A 20,275-nucleotide genomic window follows, 5' to 3' on the forward strand; every position below is an offset into this window, starting at 1 on the left:
ATCTCTTTCCCTGGCTTCCAGGACACACATACAGGGGACAGTATGGTCCTGTCTGGACTGGAGCATGTTCTAGCTGGGGGCCATGGCCTTGCGACATGGTTTGCCCAATGTCGAGACAGGGCCCGTGACTCTGCCCACTGAAGGGGTCTGTCTTCTGTAGTCACTCTTGGGACGCCCCAGGCAGAGTAAGCACTCCAGAAACGCCAGCAGGTGGTGTTCCTGTCGTTGCTGCTGGTGGCTGTGTGCTGATGTTTTTGATGGGCAGCCTTTCTCGCATCCATCCTTTCCTGTTAGTAGTCTGCATTCATTTTTTCTGTCTCAAGTATATTCAGATAGTCTTGTTGACCTGATTAATTTCAATAAATACTGATTAAACGACTGGGCCAGGAAATGGGTGGATCGTGGCATGCGGTGTGGTGGTGTCACACTGGCATGGATGACATGCCGCCAAGCAGGTCAAGGAGCGGGTGTGCAGAGCGCATCTCCCTGTCCATGTCTCTACAGAGAAACCCGGCTCAGCACCCTCAGGGGGCCCATCCAGGCTCAGCAGCAGCAGCTCCTCTGAGTCTGGGAGCAGCAGCTCCAGCGGGTCCAGCTCCGACAGCAGCGACTCAGAGTGAACTGGCTTCGGACAGAACAGGACAGATGGATGTCGCACACGCCGAGACTCTGCCGTACCCCTCTGTGGTTCATATACTACTTTTGTTCCATGGTGTGCAGGTCTGCTTCTTAATTCAGTGTTATGATATCTTCCAGTTTTTGCTTTCATAGGTCAGAGATCTATCTTGTGTGTGCGTTAGACTTGATGAGAAGGTGTGAACTCTGCAGAAAGTCTCTTCTTCATCACTGAATTCAGTCACTTGGAGATGACAACTTCACATGCTAACCCGATGACCCCAGAAAACTGTGTGAGATTCGTACCGAAGAACCTTGTGGATCCCTTTGCTTAGGCCCAACCTGGTCGACAGCTCGAAAAAGCATTTTTTTCCAAGGAAATGTCTCGGCCATGGGTACTGTATTTGAAAGCTCTTAGCTTTGTCAACACGCATCGTCCTTGTCATGTGGGCCCTGAGCTCTGACCCTCGTGTCTGACACGGCCGCCTCTTTCTGGAGGGGCTGAGGACAGATGTGCCTGCTTGTGGGGACCAGGCTGGGCCTAAGCGAAGGGTTGTCACAGCCCCAGCCTGGAGCGTGGAGCCCTTGTGGGGGTCGGGTGGGATGTGCGTTCTCCGATCGTGGGGATGTCAGGAGCTCCTCAGAGGGAACAGAGTGGCTGTGCGTGCAGCCTGCAGGTTTCCATACACTGAAGCTTTTACCTCAACTTTAAAAAAAAAAAAAGAAGAAAAGATTTAAAAAAAAAAAAAGGAGACTTTTTTTGTAAGGTTCGGCAATTTTCTACGGAAGTCCAGCCCGCTGTGAGTCCCCGCCTGGCTAGCGCCGCCCCTGCTGCTGCTGCTGCTGCGCCCTTGGGAACCACTTCCCGAGCTTTTGTGTATATAAATAGTTATTTATTAACATCATTGGTCATTTTTTAAAAAAAAATAAGAAAAAACCGCAGAAGAAATGCATTCACACAATCGCAGAGATGCAGGCCTTGTCAGTGGTGTGCCGGGCCCGGGTCCTGTCTGGCGGCGGCCTGTCGTCTCCAGGTGCTAACTCCTGCCACCGCGCGGTGCTCACCCACATCTGTGTTCGCGCGCTCGCCCCTGGGTTCGTTGGGTATTTTGGTTTTTTTCTTTGTGGTTTTTTTTTTTTTTTTTGTATGAAACTTGGAGGCTTACAGGTATAGACAGCTTTCAGCTACAGCACATTCTAATTTTTTATTTTGTTTAGTTCTTTTGTATTCACTTCTGGTCTCTTTAAGACTGTTTTAAAAGAAATCGATTTAGGGAACCCCAGTTATATAATATAAACTTTGTAATCTGAGAGAAAAAATGTATAGTAAATCTAAGTCTTGATTTTTAACTTTCTATTGTAAAAAATAATAATATACAGAGTTTAATAGAAGGTTATGTTTTGGTTTTGTTTTCCCAGAGGCTGCCATATGGCCTTTGAGTGCGGGGATGCCCCACACTGGCCCACCAATGAGCATGGCGGCTTCGGCCAGGAATGCCAGGGTTAGCCTCCCAGGCTTGTGGGTGGGCATGCCTGCCCCATGCCAGCCTCCAGGGGCCTGGCCAGGCCCTCCCCAGCCTGTCTGCCCTCCTCAGGGGTGGAGGAGTCTCTGGGCCCCAGGAGGATTCCCTCCCGGAGACTCGCACGGTGCTCCCTGCTCACGCGTTGTCACAGTTAGCCCGGAAATGACTGAAACCAGGCGTTCTCCCAGACCTCGGCGTGGGGGAGCCTCCAGGCAGACGCTGGGTATGGAGCCGTGGTGTCGTCTGTCCTGTATGGTGGCCAGTGCTTTCTGCCAGCACTTCTGGATGGATATAGGGACTATCATTAGTATCCTAATACATGGTGATTTAAAAAAAAACAACATAAAATTGATTCAGAGTCCACTGGCCCTTACAGATGTAGGTATACCCTTACTGGAGAGGGGACTCTGATGAGGAAACGCTGGTCAGTTACTACATTTTAAATTGCTGGTAAGTCTGACACTTGGTGAGTTTTCAGCCAGTTTGTTAAACTTTTAATTAAGTTTTGTTTATAATAAAAATATAAATGGATTTGAAAGTTTCCATTTTTTAAAGTTACCCTTGTTTTTCAAAGGTATTTTCTAAACAGATCTTTAATGGACTATTTAAACCGAATTTAAGGAATTCACACACGACAGTTGACAGGTCTTCACGCAGGCTGGTTGGTAACGTGCTGCCAGCACAGGGCTGGGTGATGCGCACACCCTAAGCTGGGGGTGCCTGGGGATGGGGGGCGCTCCTTGAAATGTCCCTCCAGCCACAGGGCAGTGAGGCATGTGCTGCCTGTGTGAGCCGTCAGGGGAGCAGCCGGCTGTGGGGGCAGCGCAGCAGGAGTGTCGTGGGGCCATTCCTTCTCGGCTGGTTCTCTGTGATGGTGGCGTTGGCTTGCCTCTGCTCCTTTCATCTAGAAAGAAGCCACTGACCCTGACGGCCCACCGAGGGTACACTGAGCAGCCGCATTGGTGCTGTCACTTTTTTAAGGCTTTCTGTCCAGACTTCAACGCTGGTTTCTTTTCAGAGTTTCGAAGGATTGATGACTTCCTCAGTGCCCTCGCCGGCAGGCTGAGGGTGACAGTCACGTCCATGTCTTCTGTATTAGAAGGCTGCGGTGATTCAATTAGATTGTCCCACTGCTAAGACCTGTAGGGCAGCTTCTAACATGCTTTTTTCAAGGGGAGAGGAGCAGTGACAAGTCGTGTGTCGGAATTGGATTTGAGAATGCTGAGTGACCCCTGGAGGCCGAGGGGGCAGGCTTCGGGCGTGAACTGAACTCCAGACCCCTCTTTGTGTTGGGCGGTGTCATCTTGCTTACAAACTGTAAGACACATTTTCTTTTGTGTTTGTTTTTGTTGTTGTTCTTTTGCAGCACTCACGCCTCTGACAGTCTTTTGGGAAAGAGTAACACCCACATACAGAATTTGTCACATCCAGAGTAGCGCTGTTTCTTAATACTGGCATAACGCTTCCAGGAAGGTTTTCTTTTTTATATTTAAAGTGTTACTTTTCTGTATGATGTGCATGCAAGTTTACCGTAACTTTTCTTAAACTTTTTAGTGCCGTTTCTAGTATATTCCTGTAAATGTCAGTTACTGAAAATGAGTCCAATGTAAGTAGTTTAGCTTGTTTATTGCAATGCTGGCCTCAACACAACAGAATAAAAATGGTAGAAAGTACTCTTTGATGTTTCTGGTAATCATGGACCCTTCTCCTGGGGCATTTGTTTTGTTTTCATAATAAAAAGCAAAAAAAACAAAAAGGACTGTTATTTTGCATTTTCCTGTGCTTTCTGTGGGGGCTCCCAGCCTCTCTCCTGGAGCCTGGAAACGTCTGGAAGCACCTGGTCTGGAACAGCCTTCACTGGTCCACAGTGAGGGTGCTGAGCTCCCCACACTTGACATCCTGTAACTCTTGGCAAAAACACCCAAAGCATCCAAAAGGGGCCCCAAAAAACCATTTAAAAGCAGAATGCAGTGGCTCGTGCCTGTGATCTCAGCACTTTGGGAGGCCGAGGCAGGAGGATGGCCTGAGGCTAGGAGTTTGAGGCTGCAGTAAGCCATGATTGCATCACTGCACTCCAGCCTGGACGACATCTCCCCCAAAATAATAATAATAACCAAACCATTAAGTAGCCCTTGTCCTGTGCCCTGGCAGGATGAAGGGAGCATCATTTCTGGCCTCACTAGGAAGCTACGATCCCCTTTACTGACAGTTCATTGGTTCCCTGGAACAAGCTGCCCTCTTCGAGACGGCCAGGTTCTGTGCTCTTCTAGTCGACCTGGCCACTTGTCCCCTCCCTCTGCACCTCAGTCTATCCTGAAGTGGCTTCCTGTGATGCGCTCAGTCCTAAGGGACATGCAAATAAAATCCCAAAAGCAGATTTTCATAGGTTTAACTGCCAGACTGCAGAGGCTGGCGTGCAGCATGGCTCACTGAAGAATGACAGCTCTGGAACTAGGCCTGGAGGAGACGTTCCAGGGGAGAAGATTCTGGCTGGGCCCACGTCTAGGCCTGAGGACCTGTCCAACTCGACCCCAGATGGAGTCAGGGGGCCCGGTGTCACTCTTGACCAGATTGTGACCCTTATCCAGACCAGCCTCCTTGAGGACGGACATGGGGCCTTGTCGGCCCCAGGCAGATGGTGTCTTCCTGCAGCCTAAGCAGCTTAGTGCCAGCTGGCTTGGGCATGGCCCACACGCCCTGAGCCCTGCAGAGACTGGCCCTTGAGCACACATCCTCCCAGCACTGCACATGACCTCAGACCCCATTCTGCGTGTCAACCCCGCCACAACCCACCCTCGGGGGAGTCCGTGGTGCGGTGAGAAGGTGGCACACAGGCATCCCAGATTTGCCTCTGGAGTTTGCTTTCTTCCCAGGCAGGACTTCAACTGAAGAACTGAAAAGATGCAGACAAACCCTACCTAGTGGATGTGTACTGCTTCCTTGGCAGGCCCGCCTTGCTGTGGGTGTGTCGGCTGGCGGGGCAGGTCCTCCAGCCCCACGCTGGCTCACTCTGCAGCTCCATGCAGCAATCCTGGAAGTCTGACTTCAAACCTCCCAGCCGCAGGCTGCAAACAAGCCAGGAATCCCTCAGAAAGGACTCGGGCTGTGCGGGAGGCTGCTGCCGACCAGGCCTCTGGCAGGACATTTGGGGAATGCACTTTGACCTAGCAGTTCCACTTCTAGGATGTTTGCGAATGAACTTGCACAGCTGCAAAGAGAAGCACGAACAGTACGGGCACATTCAGAACATGCTGTTTGCACAGATGACAACCTCGATGCTGTCACTGCCCATCTGTGGGCTCATGCGAGAGCTGCGAGTCAGAGGTTAAAAGCATGAAGTAGGCCGGGTGCCGTGGCTCACACCTGTAATCCCAGTACTTCGGGAGGCCGAGGCAGGCATATCACCTGAGATTGGGAGGTCGAAACCAGCCTGGCCAACATGGTGAAACCCCGTCTCTACTAAAAATACAAAAATTAGCTGGGCGTGGTGGCAGGCACCTGTAATTCCAGCTACTCAGGAGGCTGAGGCAGGAGAATCGCCTGAACCCAGGAGGCAGAGGTTGCAGTGAGCTGAGACTGCGCCATTGCACTCCAGCCTGGGCAACACAGTGACTCTGTCTCAAAAAAACAAACAAACAAAGCATGAAGTGAATGCCCAGTCTGTACAGTTGGACAAGAAAGAAAATGGCAGACATAAGAGGCGTGGTACAGGAGGACGCCGTCAGAATCACGTGACCGTGCGCGCACACTGAGGAGCTGTGGGACACGCCCCCAGCTGCCAGCCAGCTTCTCCCCAGGGAGCACTTTTGCTTTGCTTTATGCCTTTCTGTATTGCAGGTTTTAGCAATCAGATATTACTGCTATAAAAAATGGGAAGCCAAGTAGCATATTACAAACAAGGATGAAAATAACGTGAGGAACGGGAGGAGTGTATTAAAGGATGTTTATTTAGAAAAGAAAAATTAGCTTTGACAAGAGACACTTGCACATTTGTGTAGCCAAGGAGATGTCAGAGCAGAGGGTGAATCCTTCATGGAGACTGAACACACAGGTGGCCGGCTGTGGCAGCGACAGTGAACACATGTCAGTGTCGGCCTGGGGGCAGAGAGACTGAATGCTTTAAGTCTGATGGAGAGCCTGCCTTGCTCAGCCCTGTTACTACGTGGAAATCACTGTACGCCACACATGTGCAACTTACAACTCTCAGGTTTCCTGAATGTGTTTTGGAGCCACTGGCCGGTGGGCCGCAAATACTTGGAAGCTACCATGATGCTTCACACATGACGATCATTTTGGTAACTCAAAATATAAATGAGGGCTTGGTGCGGTGGCCCACGCCTGTAATCCCAGCACCATGGGAGGCTTGAGCCCAGGAGTGTAAGACCAGCCTAGGCAACATAGGGAAACCCTGTCTCTATACACAGTAGTTTGCCTAGAGCCACAGCTACCCGGGAGGCTGAGTTTGGGAGGATCACCTGAGCCCATGAGATCGAACCTACAGTGAGCTGTGATCGTGCCACTGCAGTCCAGCCTGGGCAACAGAGTGAGACCCTGTCTCAAAAAAGCAAAAAACAAAATGTAAGTGCGACAAAGCTCCCAGTGAGATGCTGCGGCTACTCCGCCATTTATGCTAAAAACAAAAAACTAAAACCTATACAAACTTGAAAAGGTGGTTTATAACGGGAATGGGAGGGTTACTCTTGGCTTGGTTAAACCAAGCATCTAGCAGTGCCCAGGCCTATGCTGTCCCTAGCAGCACCTGGAGAATCTGAATGTCGCAAGAGCTGACTACAGAGGGGACTCTACAGGGGAAGTGTCCTGTGCACCAGTCAGACCGTGGCTGTGCTGAGGGACTCGGGGGCAGATTCTGTGCTGCTTGGGTTCTTATGCCACAGTTTGATCTTCACATTCATTATTCAAAATCTTCCAGCAAGGATTAGAAATCAAGACAACTGAATGAAACTCGGGTCTGTTTTCCTCGAAGTGTGGTCCTGGGCTCAGGTGCTCACATCGGAATTACATGATTGTGCAAAACTTGGACTGCCCTGTGTCCCTGGAGACCTCGAGCTTGTTTTTGTCTCGGACCAAGATGGCCTCATTTCCATACTGTGAGTACCACATGCTTCGGCTCCTGCTCAGGTATGTCCCAGGTGGCACCGACTCCAACTTCTGCTGTTGCTGCTGCCAGATGAGCAAGGAGGTGTCTCTGTATCGGAGGCGGGCGTAGCCTTCAGACAAGGCCTTCTCTGCCAGGGGGACGCGGCCACTCATCCCCTACCCTGTCCCGCTGGACTCCTGGGAATCCTGCTGTTCTGAAATGGCCCACGAGTGGACGGCTGCCACAAGCTTCGCACTAAATTAACAGACAGCTTTCCCAGCTTTGGGGTTTAAGGAGCCCTTGTTTAATTGAATGGTAGAAATTAGGAATTCAGCCCATTTGCAGGCAGCGTCCTCAGGAGGGTTGTGTGGCGAGGAAATGAGGCGGCCTCGCCATTCTGAAGACACCTGAGACCCATTCAGGGGACCGCACACAGGTCAGAGCAGCGCTCAGCCACAGCTCTTGCGGGTGCAGCTGTGTGGAATTGATAAAGACGTGGCGTCACACCCTGGGGGGTGATTCTGCCAGCATGGCCTGGACCACTGAGCTTGAAGAGATGTATCCAGCGCCCTGAGGAACGGACATGGTGGCCCCAGACACAAGCTGCAAGGAGCTCCAGTGGCACACCCTGCACGCATCTGTCCGAGACGGTTTTCAGGGCAGCGGCTGTTCTGACCCACCCTGGGGATCCGGCCCCAGCGTCTGTTCAGGTCTCCTCTCCCCAAAGATGCTGCTGCAAAGGAACGAACGTGTAGTCAGGCGAGGGGAAGTCAAGCGCCCCGGCAGCGGCGGCCGTCTACAGCGCAGCATCAACTGGGGGTCAGGGGCCTAGATCGAGCTACTTACCTCCCGTGGGGCAGCCTGGGAGCTGGGTGGGGAGTGAGACGGGCGCCCAGTGCCAGCTTTTTCAGTCACTGGGCGGTGCTGGGGAGGCTGCCTGTTGGGGCTTCAGGGTCTCCATCTGTGAAACAGGAGCCAGCGGCGCTTGAAAGGGCGCGGGTTCCCGGCGAGGCCGCCAGGCGTCAGCCCCGGGACCGGAAGGGGCCCCCAGGGCCGCCTTTCTGCTCCGAGCATCCAGCTCCCGGGAGGCCCCTGGACCCAAACAAAAACGATGTCAGGAGAAAACGAACAGGGAAGCATCGCAACCCACTCCCGAACGCCCTCCCAGCTGCGCAGCGTCAGGGACCTCCCCTCCTGGGATACCCGCGCTAGGTCAGCCTCAGCGTCCCGAGCCCCCATCGCGCGTCCCCGCCGCCTGCGCGTACCCTGGGGCCCCAGTCGCATGGCTCGCTGCCCCCATCCCCGTACCCTGGACCCCACGCGCTCTGGGTCGCCCCATCCTCCAGTCCCCTATCGTCCGCCCGCATCCCCGGGTCCCCCACGTCGCCCGCCCCAGTCACCGCGCGTCGTGAGCCTCGGAGACGCGGGCAGTGGGGCGAGGCGCTGCAGGACTCCCAGGGCGGGGCCTAGGGCCGCGGGGCCGTGTCTCCATGGCAGCGCCGCAGGCCTGGCGAGCCGAGCGCAGAGGCTGGGCAGGCGGGTGCGACGAGCCCGAGCCATCGATCGCTCCGGGAGGCCTGGCCGGGCCCGCCCCGAGTAGGAACTGGAAGAGGAGGAGGTGGGGCTGGAGGAGCAGGGGCTGGAGGAGGAAGGGCTGGAGGAGGAGGGGCTGGAGGAGGGGCTGGAGGAGAAGGGGCTGGAGGAGGAAGGGCTGGAAGAGGAGGGGCTGGAGGAGGAGGGGCTGGATGAGGGGCTGGAGGAGAAGGGGCTGAAGGAGGAGGGGCTGGTGGAGGAGGGGCTGGAGGAGGAGGGGCTGGAGGTGGAGGGACTGGAGGAGGGGTTGGAGGAGGAGGGGCTGGATGGTGAGGGTCTGCGCGAGGAGGAGGAGGGGTTGGAGGAGGAGAGGCTGGAGGAGGAGGGTTTGCGCGAGGAGGAGGAGGGGCTGGAAGAGGAGGGGCTGGATGGTGAGGGTCTGCGCGAGGAGGAGGAGGGGCTGGAGGAGGAGGGTTTGCGCGAGGAGGAGGAGGGGCTGGAAGAGGAGGGGCTGGATGGTGAGGGTCTGCGCGAGTAGAAGGAGGGGCTGGAGGAGGAGGAGGGGCTTGGAGCGGAAAAGGGAGGAGGGTTTGGAAGAGGAGAAGGGGCTGAGGAGGCACTGGAAGAGAAAGAGGAGCAGGAGCTGGAGGAAGACGTGGAAGAGGAGCTGGAGGAGGAGGAAGAGAAGGAGTGGGGACGCCCACAACCCTGTTAGTAAGACACTGCTGTACTGTATGGCCTAAGCATCTTGGTGGTTTTCCAATTCTGCTTGTGTGGTTACTTTTGCCACTGCTGTTACTGTTTCTATTAGCATTCTTTCTCCCAATAATGGATACGATTATTTTTAATTAATTACATGTCTGGGCATACTATCTCAAAAATAGGTCTTGAATTTCTCCATCTCACCCAACCAAGCCAGGCCTCTATAGTGCTCATTTGGGCTCCTCAACAGCCCCATGAACGTGAGATTTCCTTTTTCACTCCACCTCCAATCATACTCCAATAACACTCTTTTAGTATCTACCCCTTTCCCCTAATTTTATGGTTTTCTCCAATGCCAATTAAGAAAACTAGCATAATGGAGCCTGGTGTGGTGGCTTACCTCTGAGTCCCATCTACTTGGGAGGCTGAGGCAGGAGGATCCCTTGAGCCAGGAGTTCGAGGCTGCCGTGAGCCATAATCATGCCACTGCACTCCAACTGAGACGAAAGACCAAGACCCCATCACTAAAAAAAAGAAAAGAAAGAAAATGAGCATAATAGACATCCAAGGAGGATGCTTAGTGTGAGCACTAAGCCCACAGTTGTGGAATGCACATTCTTTTGTTTTTTAAGAGGGAATCTTGCTCTGTCACCCAGGCTAGAGTGCAGTAGCGTGATCTCAGCTCACTGCAACCTCCGCCCCCCTAGGTTCAAGCAATTCTCCTGCCTCAGACTACAGGTGCCCGCCACCATGCCCAGCTAACTTTTGTATTTTTAGTAGAGACAGGGTTTCACCATATTGGCCAGGCGGGTCTCGAACTCCTGACCTTGTGATCCGTCTGCCTCGCACTTTCTTTACAAGTACCTACACAAGTCGTTTAGCAAAACTGATCGCGTGCTGGACCATAAATAAGTTTCAACAAATTTGAAAGCGTTTAAATCTTACGTGATCACTCAGTCTTCCGACCTGGGAAAAGACAGCAACTGAAGATAAACTGCTTTCAAGAGACACAAGAACAGGCCTGTACACAAAGACTCATTGAACACTTTTACCTCTATCTGGCCGGGTGCGGTTTTTACACCTGTAATCCCAGCACTTTGGGAGGCCTAGGCGGGCAGATCACTTGAGGTCAGGAGTTCGAGACCAGCCTGGCCAACGTGATGAAACCCTGTCTCTACCAAAAATATAAAAAAGTAGACCAGTTTGGTGGCAGGCGCCCATAATCCCAGCTACTCAGGAGGCTGAGGCAGGAGAATCTCTTGAACCCAGGAGACAGAGGCTGCAGTGAGCTGAGATTGTGCCATGGCACTCCAGCTTTGGTGACAGAGTGAGACCCCATCTCAAAAAAAAACAAAAATTTGCCTCTGAGTTAATATAATTTATTCTATGCCTTGAACTAAATAATTTGAATAGTTAGTTACCTGTAAGCCTCCTTTTCCTGTTGTTGTCAAAACTATATAGGACTCATATTTCTGTTCGAAACATTACTTATGTTTTGTTTTCCCGAGTCAAAAAACCATTTTTTCTTTTGAGCTATTTTATAGCTACAACAATTAAGTAGAAAACGAAGATTACCTCTCTCTTTTTTTTTTTTTTTTTTTGAGACAGAGTCTCGCTGTGTCGCCCAGGCTGGAGTGCAGTGGCGCGATCTTGGCTCACTGCAAGCTCCGCCTCCCGGGTTCACGCCATTCTCCCGCCTCAGCCTCTGAGTAGCTGGGACTACAGGCGCCCGCCACCTCACCCGGCTATTTTTTTGTATTTTTATTTTTATTTTTTTTTTGAGACGGAGTCTCGCTCTGTCGCCCAGGCTGGAGTGCAGTGGCCGGATCTCAGCTCACTGCAAGCTCCGCCTCCCGGGTTTACGCCATTCTCTCGCCTCAGCCTCCCGAGTAGCTGGGACTACAGGCGCTCGCCACCTCGCCCGGCTAATTTTTTTTTTGTATATTTTAGTAGAGACGGGGTTTCACCGTGTTAGCCAGGATGGTCTCGATCTCCTGACCTCGTGATCCGCCCGTCTCGGCCTCCCAAAGTGCTGGGATTACAGGCTTGAGCCACCGCGCCCGGCCTTTTTTGTATTTTTAGTAGAGACAGGGTTTCACCATGTTAGCCAGGATGGTCTCGATCTCCTGACCTCGTGATCCACCTGCCTCGGCCTCCCAAAGTGCTGGGATTACAGGCTTGAGCCACCGCGCCTGGCCACCTCTCTCTATCTGATATCTCCAGAATCTGAAAATGACTTAAAATCCCATTGGCCCCAATCTGATTTGATATCAAGCACCCTCCCTCTAGGCCCAGGGACGATTGCAGAAGAGGTAAACGCATAAGATTGTAAGGGCTGATTTCGAGGGATAAAATGTGTTCAGACCCCTCTGAATCAAAGATGGTTCACAAATACCTAAATAGCTGATAGCTCAATACATAAAACTTAGGATAAGTCAATTCTGTAACCTCACTTTCTGGATTTTGGTTTTTGGCTCAGCTCAATACATAAAACTTAGAGATAAGTCAATTTTCTAACCTCACTTTTTGGATTTTGATTTTTGGCTCTTATCTTGCACAAAAGGTTGAGTTTTTTTGTTGTTGTTGTTTTGTTTGTTTTGTTTTGTTTTGATTTTTTTGAGATGGAATCTCACTCTGTGGCCCAGACTGGATTCGGCTCACTGCGACCTCCACCTCCCGGGTTCAAGCGATTCTCTTGCCTCAGCCTCCCAAGTAGCTAGGATCACAGGCATGTGCCACCATGCCTGGCTCATTTTGTACTTTTAGTAGAGACAGGGTTTCACTATGTTGTTCAGGCTGGTCTCAAACTCCCGACCTCGTGATCCATCCGCCCGCGTGGTGATGGGCACCTGTAATCCCAGCTGCTTGGGAGGCTGGAACAGGAGAATTGCTTGAACCCGGGAGGCGGAGGTTGCAATGAGCTGAGATCACGCCATTGCACTCCAGCCTGGGCGACAAGAGTGAAACTCCGTCTCAAAAAAAAAAAAAAAAGCTTTAAAAATTAAAAAAACGAATACATCCTAAGCCCCCCAATGGATTGAACAGACCTCCTCTTGGCTAAGGGGACCCCAGAGAAACCTGAAAAACAGCATTCCTGGCCGTGACAAGAAGGGAGGCTGGACATGCCTCGTTCTCCCCTCTCCCTTTTGGAATTTAGGCACCACGGACCAGCATCATTAAAATAGAGGTCGTGAGATTGACAAAACAGAGTTTTTGTTTTGTTTTGTTTTGTTTTTTGAGACAGTCATGCTCTATCGCCAGGCTAGAGTGCAGTGGCATGACCTCGGCTTACTGCAACCTCTGCCTCCTGGGTTCAAGCGATTCTCCTGCCTCAGCCTCCCGAGTAGCTGGGAATACAGGTGCCCACCACCATGCCTAGCTAATTTTTGTATTTTTACTAGAGACGGGGTTTCACCATGTTGGCCAGGATAGTCTCAATCTCTTGACTTGGTGATCCACCTTTCTCAGCCTCCCAAAGCACTGGGATTACAGGCGTGAGCCACCGCGCCCAGCCAAAACAGACTCTTTATGGCAACAAGATACTAAATTCCAACCAGACCCTTGTATAGCATTGCATGACAGATAGCAGACCCTGAAGGAAAGGAAAATATTTTACCCCAAAATATATTTCTTTTTTTTTTTTTTGAGATGGAGTCTCGCTGTGTCACCCAGGCTGGAGTGCAGTGGCACGATCTCGGCTCACTGCAATCTCCACCTCCCAAGTTCAAGCAATTCCCCTGCCTCAGCCTCCCGAGTAGCTGAGATTACAGGTGCGTGCCTCCATGCCCAGCTAATGTTTGTATTTTTAGTAGAGATGGAGTTTCACCATGTTGGTCAGGCTGATCCTGAACTCCTGACTTCAGGTGATCCACCTGCCTCGGCCTCCCAAAGTGCTGGGATTACAGGCATGAGCCACCGTGCCCAGCCCCCAAATACATTTCTTTGACATATTTTGGAATGTCCCTGCAAAGCCGTCTTCTGGAGGGGAAATTTACATCTGTAAAGCATCTCCATTAGGAGCCTGGCCTTTCCTTTCTAGGCCTTTCCTGGATTTAGGAGAAATTAAATGAGAGTCTAATACAGGGGTGTCCAATCTTTTTTTTTTTTTTTTGATATAGAGTCTCTGTCGCCCAGGCTGGAGTACAGTGGTGCGATCTCAGCTCACTGCAAGCTCTGCCTCCTGAGTTCACGCCATTCTCCTCCCTCAGCCTCTGGAGTAGCTGGGATTGCAGGTGCCTGCCACCACACCCAGATAATTTTTAAAATTTTTTAGTAGGGACAGGGTTTCACCATGTTAGCCAGGATGGTCTTGATCTCCTGACTGTGAGCTGGCTGCCTCAGCCTCCCAAAGTGCTGGGATCACAGGCATGAGCCACCGTGCCCAGCCAGGACAGTCCAATCTTGTGGCACCCCTAGGCCACATTGGAAGAAGAATTATCGGCCGGGTGCGGTGGCTCACACCTGTAATCCCAGCACTTTGGGAGGCCAAGATGGGTGGATCACGAGGTCAGGAGATCGAGACCATCCTGGCTAACACGGTGAAACCCAGGAGGCAGAGCTTGCAATGAGCTGAGATCCGGCCACTCACTCCAGCCTGGGCGACAGAGTGAGACTCTGTCTCCAAAAAAAAAGAACAAAAACTTTCTTAATTTAAGAATAGGTTTCGGCCGGGCGCGGTGGCTCAAGCCTGTAATCCCAGCACTTTGGGAGGCCGAGACGGGCGGATCACGAGGTCAGGAGATCGAGACCATCCTGGCTAACACGGTGAAACCCCGTCTCTACTAAAAAAATACAAAAAATTAGCCGGGCGAGATGGCGGGCGCCTGTAGTCCCAGCTACTCGGGAGGCTGAGGCGAGAGAATGGCGTAAACCCGGGAGGCGGAGCTTGCAGTGAGCTGAGATCCGGCCACTGCACTCCAGCCTGGGTGACAGAGCGAGACTCCGTCTCAAAAAAAAAAAAAAAAAAAAAAAAAAAGAATAGGTTTCGACCAGGCACGGTGGCTCAGGCCTATAATCCCAGCACTTTGGGAGGCCAAGGCGTGTGCATCACCTGAATCCAGGAGATTGAGACCAGCTTGGGCAACATGGTGCCATCTCTACCAAAAACCAAAATTAGCCAGGTGTTGTGGCACACACCTGTGGTCCCAGCTACTCGGGAGGCTGAGGTGGGCAGATCATTGAACCTGGGAGTTTGAGGCTGCAGTGAGCCACGATCGCGCCACTGCACTCCAGCTTGGGCGAGGGGAGCAAGACCCCATCTTAAAAAAAAAAAAAAGGAATAGCTAGATGCAAACATACATGCACTTAACAGGTAAGGGAAGCTATGGAGCTGTTACAAGCCTCGTTCCTGCAACCAGTCCCAAGGCCATAGCATATCACAGTCCTGAGGCCACAATGTATTATGCAGTGGGCATTTCCAGGGTTCCTGCACCAGCCAGCAGCATCTCAGCTGCTGAGGGTTCTTTAGCCAGCAGGCTGACTTGTGCCTTCGTTCCCCAGGGGCATGAACCCGCGATTACCCTGCCCTTTCTATGTTTATGTTCAGTTGCTGTAGCTTTCTACTGGCCTCTGCTGTTGGGTAGAAATGCTAAAACGCACGTCAGAAAATCCCCTGGGCTCCTGCATATACTGAGCCTCAGTATAGAGCCACGACTCACTTTCAACTTGGCATTGGGCATCAATCATCCCAGCTGGTAAAGTCACGTGCTTCTTGGTTTTGTTTTGTTTTTGAGACAGGGTCTTGCTTTGTTGCCCAGGCTGGAGTACAATGGTTCAATCACGACTCACTGCTGCTTCCACCTCCTGGGCTCAGATGATCCTCCTGCCTCAGCCTCCCTAGTAGCTGGGACTGCAGGCGTGCACCACCACACCCAGCAATTTTTATTTAATTTTGTTCTTGTAGAGACAGGGTTTTTCCATGTTGCCCAGGTTTGTCTCGAACTCCTGGACTCAAGCAATCTTCCTGCCTTGGCCTCCCAAAGTGTTGGGATTATAGGCGTGAGCCACCGTGCCTGGCCCTGCTTCTCGGTGTTTTGATGCAGTGGAATGAGGACACCAAGTTGCCAGGTGGTAGTGTCATTTTCCAAATCAGAGGAACCATCATTGAATTCCTGGGTGGAGGAAAAGAGGCTGATGATGTCTGCAGAGGGGGCAGCTATGGAGATCTGAGCCCCTCTGAAGCGAACTGGCCTCAGAGACACTGGCCCGGCACAGCTGTCCCCACAGCTGTCCATCTGGTACTTGGTCCCAGAACTCCCAGACACCTTGCTCCCAATCCATTCCTTTCCAAATCCTGAACCATCCAGCCAGACATTTGCAACTGCTCAGGAGTCAGTGTGGATGCATACAGGCAATACTATCCAGGGATTGGGAAGAAGTGAAGGGCTGGAACAGCCGGTGAACCTGAGAACAGTGTACACAAAGTATATAGATTGTATGACTCCGTTTCCGTGAATTGTCTGGATTTGCGGTTGCCAGAGGCTGGGGTTAGGTGGGGTGGAGGAGAATGGAGAGTCATGGCTAATAGGAACGGGGTTTCTTTTAGAGAGATGAAAATCTTCTAAACTTCGATTGGGTGATGGTTGCACAGGTCTGTGAATATACTAGGAAGCTTTGGATTATACAGTTTAAATAAATGAATCTTATGGTATGTGAATTATATCTCAATAAGGCAGTTTTTGGTTTGTTGTTTTGTTTTGTTTTTGTTTTTGCTTTTGCTTTTGAGTTTCCCTTATGTTGCCCAGGTTGGAGTGCAATGGCACAATCTTGGCTCACTGCAGCCTTCTCCTGCCAGGTTCAAGCAATTCTCCTGCTTCGGCCTCCTGAGTAGCTGGGATTACAGGCATGTGCCAGTACGCCGAGCAAATTTGCTGGCCAGGCTGGTCTTGAACTCCTGACCTCAGGTGATCCACCCACCTCAGCCTTCCAAAGTGCTGGGATTACAGGTGTGAGCCACCGCGCCCGGCCAATAAAGCAGTTTTTAAAAAGTTAATCATGACTTGCTCAAGGCTCTCAGCAAAAATTGTGGAGCAGGGAACTCCCAATTCTGCCCCTTCATAAAGGCAAATTTAAAAATGCGCAAAAATCGTCAGAGTAAAATTTTTTTTGCAGCTCAGGAAATTCACAGGAATGACTGTTCCACCTAAGGAACGGTGATTCAGAAAGAATGGCTGATGGCCATTAGGAACAGTGAACTTGACGGCTTTTTCATTTATCCCAGTCACTTACCCCACTTCCTACAAATATTTTAAGAGAATTGGACTGGGATCAACACAGCCAGGTTGGCCCCAGTGGATAGAGAAGGTACGGAATGAAAAGAGACCTTTTGCCCCCAAGCTTCTAAGGCAGGGATGAGGTTAGGCTCAACAACAAACACAACACAGCCCTCCGATACCACGTGATGCCCAACACAGACGCCATGTTGTGTGGGACACCATGTCACAGTTACAGGAAGGAAAAATAATTCGTGCCAAGAGCCATGAGGAATCATTGCTGGAGCCTGCACGAAGGAAGTGGCAAAGTGCCCCGCTGGCTTTGAGAAAAGATGGACTTGGGGGGCTGCTGTGCGCTCCCCCGGGCCTGTGTTCCCACTGTTCGAATTGGAGGGTCTACAGCAGCTTGTCCTGTGTCTACTGGGTATGTAGTCACTGGGTGTGGGGCAGACAGTCGGCCTCTTAGTCTTCGGTCCACAATGGAGAGGAACTGTGACTGGTAAGCTGCACCTGAGGCCTCTCATTTGCACCTGGACCTAATGACGTCACCAGAGCAGGAGGCCGTGATAGATGCTTTGTGGGGAGAGGTGAGTATATTCTGCACGTGCAAGGAATATAAACAATTCATGGATAGAGGATGGACTGCTTTGGATTTAAACATGCCAAACGCCTTGACACGTCTCTCGTCAAAATTGCAGCCTAAGCCAAGGATGGTATTGCACACCTGTAGTCCTGGCTACTCAGGAGGCTGAGGCAGGAGGACCACCTGGAGGTCAAGGCCTGGGGGTCAAGGCTTCAGGGAGCTATAATGACACCACCATACTCCAACCTGGGGGACAGAGTGAGACCCTATCTCAAAACAAACAAACACAAAACAGGCTGGGTGTGGTGACTTGGGAGGTCGAGGTGGGTGGATCACTGAGGTCAGAAGTTTGAGACTAGCCTGGCCAACACGGTGAAACCCTGTCTCTACTAAAATTACAAAAATTAGCCGGGTGTGGTGGCAGGCGCCTGTAATCCCAGCTACTCAGGAGGCTGAGGCAGGACAATTGCTTGAACCCGGGAGGCAGAGGTTGCAGTGAGCTGAGATCGCACCACTGCACTCCAGCCTGGGCAACAGAGTGAGACTCCATCTCAAAACAAACAAACAAACAAAATTGTAGCCTGAGCCTTCTCGCCTTGAATGTGTGCTATTCGGAGTGACTCCTTTCTTCTTTTCTTTTCTTTTTTAGGGGATAGGGTCTCATTCTGTCACCTAAGCCGGAGTGCAGTGGTGCAATCACAGCTCACTGCAGCCTCAACCTCCTCGGCTCGAGTGAGCCTCCTGCCTCAGCCTCCCAAAGTGCTTGGGTAACAGGTGTGCACCCCTGCACCTGGCCCTTTAGTGAGTCCTTTCTAAGGAGTAGTATGTGGCAACAGCAGCACCGCGTGGCTTCTGTGGCTGGGTGGCGGCCTCCATCCGGCTGTCTTGGCCTCGGGACACTTGCAGGGGCTTCTGGACTAGCTTGTGTTCCCTGTTGCTCTCCAGACTCCACGGCTCCTGCCCATTTCCAAGCCTGGGCTTGTGAGCTTCCTAGAGATACCGTGAGCTACTGATATTCTTTCCTCATCTGTTCGTGGAGGGTTGGATCCTTTGACTCGCAGGTAAGAGCTCCGTGTTGGCTTTCTGGGGCTACGTAACAAATGTCACAAATTTGGTGACTTCCAGTGACATATTTATTCTCCTATTCTGGCAGTCAGAAGTTTGGAATTAAGGGGTCGGCAGGGCTCCCCTCCCTCCGGAGGCTCTGGGGGGATTTTGTTCTGTGCCTCTCTTCTGGCTTCAGGAGGCTCCAGTCTCTGCCTCTGTGGTCACTGAGCATCCCTCTCTTCTGTCTGTCTCTCCTCTGTTTATCTCTAACAAGGACACATCATTGGATTTAGGGCCTACTCAGATCATCAGGGATGATATCCTTAGTTAATTACATCTGCAAGGACCCTTTTTCCAAACAAGGTCACACGAACAGGTTTCAGGGATGTGATGTGGACGTATCTTTTGGGAGTCCACCATTCAACCCACTGTAAACCCTAACGCAGAAATTGGTGCAGAAAAAAATGGGGAGAATCTGGGATTGTCTATCTGGCCAGGCTGGTGGCAAAAAGCAATGAAAATACTGCTTGTCTCAGGGAATGGGACAAAGGGTGGTCTCCTGGGGTCCCCTGGGAGGAGGAGCTCAGTGAAAGTCTCTGGGGTTCCAGATGGTGCCCCAAAAAGAATTCAATGGCTATGTCTATGGTGTGGGATACTTTTGAAACAGCTTTCAAGAATGAGAATAAGTCCAGATGCCATGGCTCATGCCTGGAATCCCAGCATTTTGGGAAGCCATGGTGAGCATATGGCTTGAGCCCAGAAGTTCAAGACCAGCCTGGGAACATGGCAAAACCCTGTCTCTGCAAAAACCAAGTACCAAAACCAAAAACAAAACCTAAAAAAATAGCTGAGTGTGCTGGTAGTCCCAACTACTAGGGAGGCTGAGGTAGGAGGATCGCTTGAGCCCAGGAGGCCAAGGCTGCAGTGAGTGCAGTGAGTTGTGATCATGCCACTGCACTCCAGCCTGGGCAACAGAGTGAGTCCCTGTCTTAAAAAAAAAAGAGGCCGGGCGCAGTGGCTCACGTCTTTTATCCCAGCACTTTGGGAGGCCAAGGCGGGCGAATCACAAGGTCGGGAAATCGAGGCCAGCCTGGCCAACATGGTGAAACCCTGTCTCTACTAACAATACAAAAATTAGCCGGGCGTGTTGACGGGTGCCTGTAATCCCAGCTATTTGGGAGGCTGAGGCAGGAGAATCGCTTGAAACCAGGAGGCAGAAGTTGCAGTGAACCGAGATCATGCTACTGCACTCCAGCCTGGGCAATAGAGCAAGACTCTGTCTCAAAAAAAAAAAAAAAAAGAAAAGAAAAGAAAAAAAAAAAAAAAAGAAAGAAAAAAAAGGAAGAAAAGAAAAGAAAAGCTAAGATTCCTAAATTTTAGTTCAGAGAACAGACCAATAGCCCAAGGTGCCATCTGCCTGAAGCTGACCTGTGGCACCTCATCTAGGAAGGGGCCTCGGGCAGCTTCCAGCAAGGGGCCCATGCCAGCCTCTAACAGGTCCAGAGGTTTCTTTTCTTTTTCTCTTTTCTTTTCCTTTTTTTGAGACAAAGTCTCCCTCTGTCGCCTAGGCTAGAGTGCAGTGGTGCAATCTTGGCTCACTGCAACTTCTGCCTCCCAGGTTCAAGCGATGCTCCTGCCTCAGCCTCCTGAGTAGCTGGGACTACAGGCGGGCACCACCACGCCCAGCTATTTTTTTTTTGTATTTTTAGTAGAGACGGAGTTTCACCATGTTGGCCAGGCTGGTCTCAAACTCCTGACCTCAGGTGATCTGCCCGCCTGGCTTCCCAAAGTGCTGGGATTATAGGCGTGAGCCACCACACTGGGCCAGACCCAGAGGTTTCAGAGGGGTCGTAAGGAGTATGACTTTCAGGTGTGTTGCCCTAGGTGTCCCTGACCTGAGTCTGTGGCCACACTGGGTCCCAGTCAGGGTCCTGCTGTTGACCAAGAAGACTTGCTAAGCTTG

The 20,275-nt window shown here is 51.4% G+C and overlaps 2 protein-coding genes across 6 annotated transcripts in view; one reads left to right on the top strand and one right to left on the bottom strand.

Annotated features, from left to right (window-relative positions):
* Positions 1-3,888, top strand: part of BRD3 (bromodomain containing 3) — a 38,282-nt gene extending 34,394 nt beyond the window's left edge. For 2 of the 4 annotated variants that reach the window (XM_033238635.1, XM_033238634.1), the window contains exon 12: positions 505-1,350. In XM_033238635.1, coding sequence (XP_033094526.1) covers positions 505-620 — 116 coding nt within the window. In that variant the 3' untranslated portion in view covers positions 621-1,350. Of the gene's footprint in view, positions 1-504 lie in introns of all 4 variants that reach the window. The other 2 variants (XM_033238637.1, XM_033238633.1) reach the window with 1 other exon arrangement.
* Positions 2,716-8,752, bottom strand: BRD3OS (BRD3 opposite strand). 2 transcript variants are annotated; one of them, XM_033238638.1, is made up of 3 exons: positions 8,637-8,752; positions 8,083-8,328; positions 2,716-7,969 (listed from the first exon to the last, which is right to left on the bottom strand). In XM_033238638.1, exon 3 carries the CDS (start codon positions 7,407-7,409, stop codon positions 7,155-7,157), a length of 255 nt encoding a protein of 84 aa, XP_033094529.1. In that variant the 5' UTR covers positions 7,410-7,969; positions 8,083-8,328; positions 8,637-8,752; the 3' UTR covers positions 2,716-7,154. The 2 variants fall into 2 exon arrangements, 1 of the variants encoding a protein (XP_033094529.1); XR_004443736.1 differs by having other exon boundaries at positions 6,064-7,969; positions 8,545-8,701.
* Between the last annotated feature and the right edge of the window lie 11,523 nt (positions 8,753-20,275).

Source organism: Trachypithecus francoisi, unplaced genomic scaffold, assembly GCF_009764315.1.
Source record: "Trachypithecus francoisi isolate TF-2019V2 unplaced genomic scaffold, Tfra_2.0 Lachesis_group16, whole genome shotgun sequence".
NCBI classification, from domain to species: Eukaryota; Metazoa; Chordata; class Mammalia; order Primates; family Cercopithecidae; genus Trachypithecus; species Trachypithecus francoisi.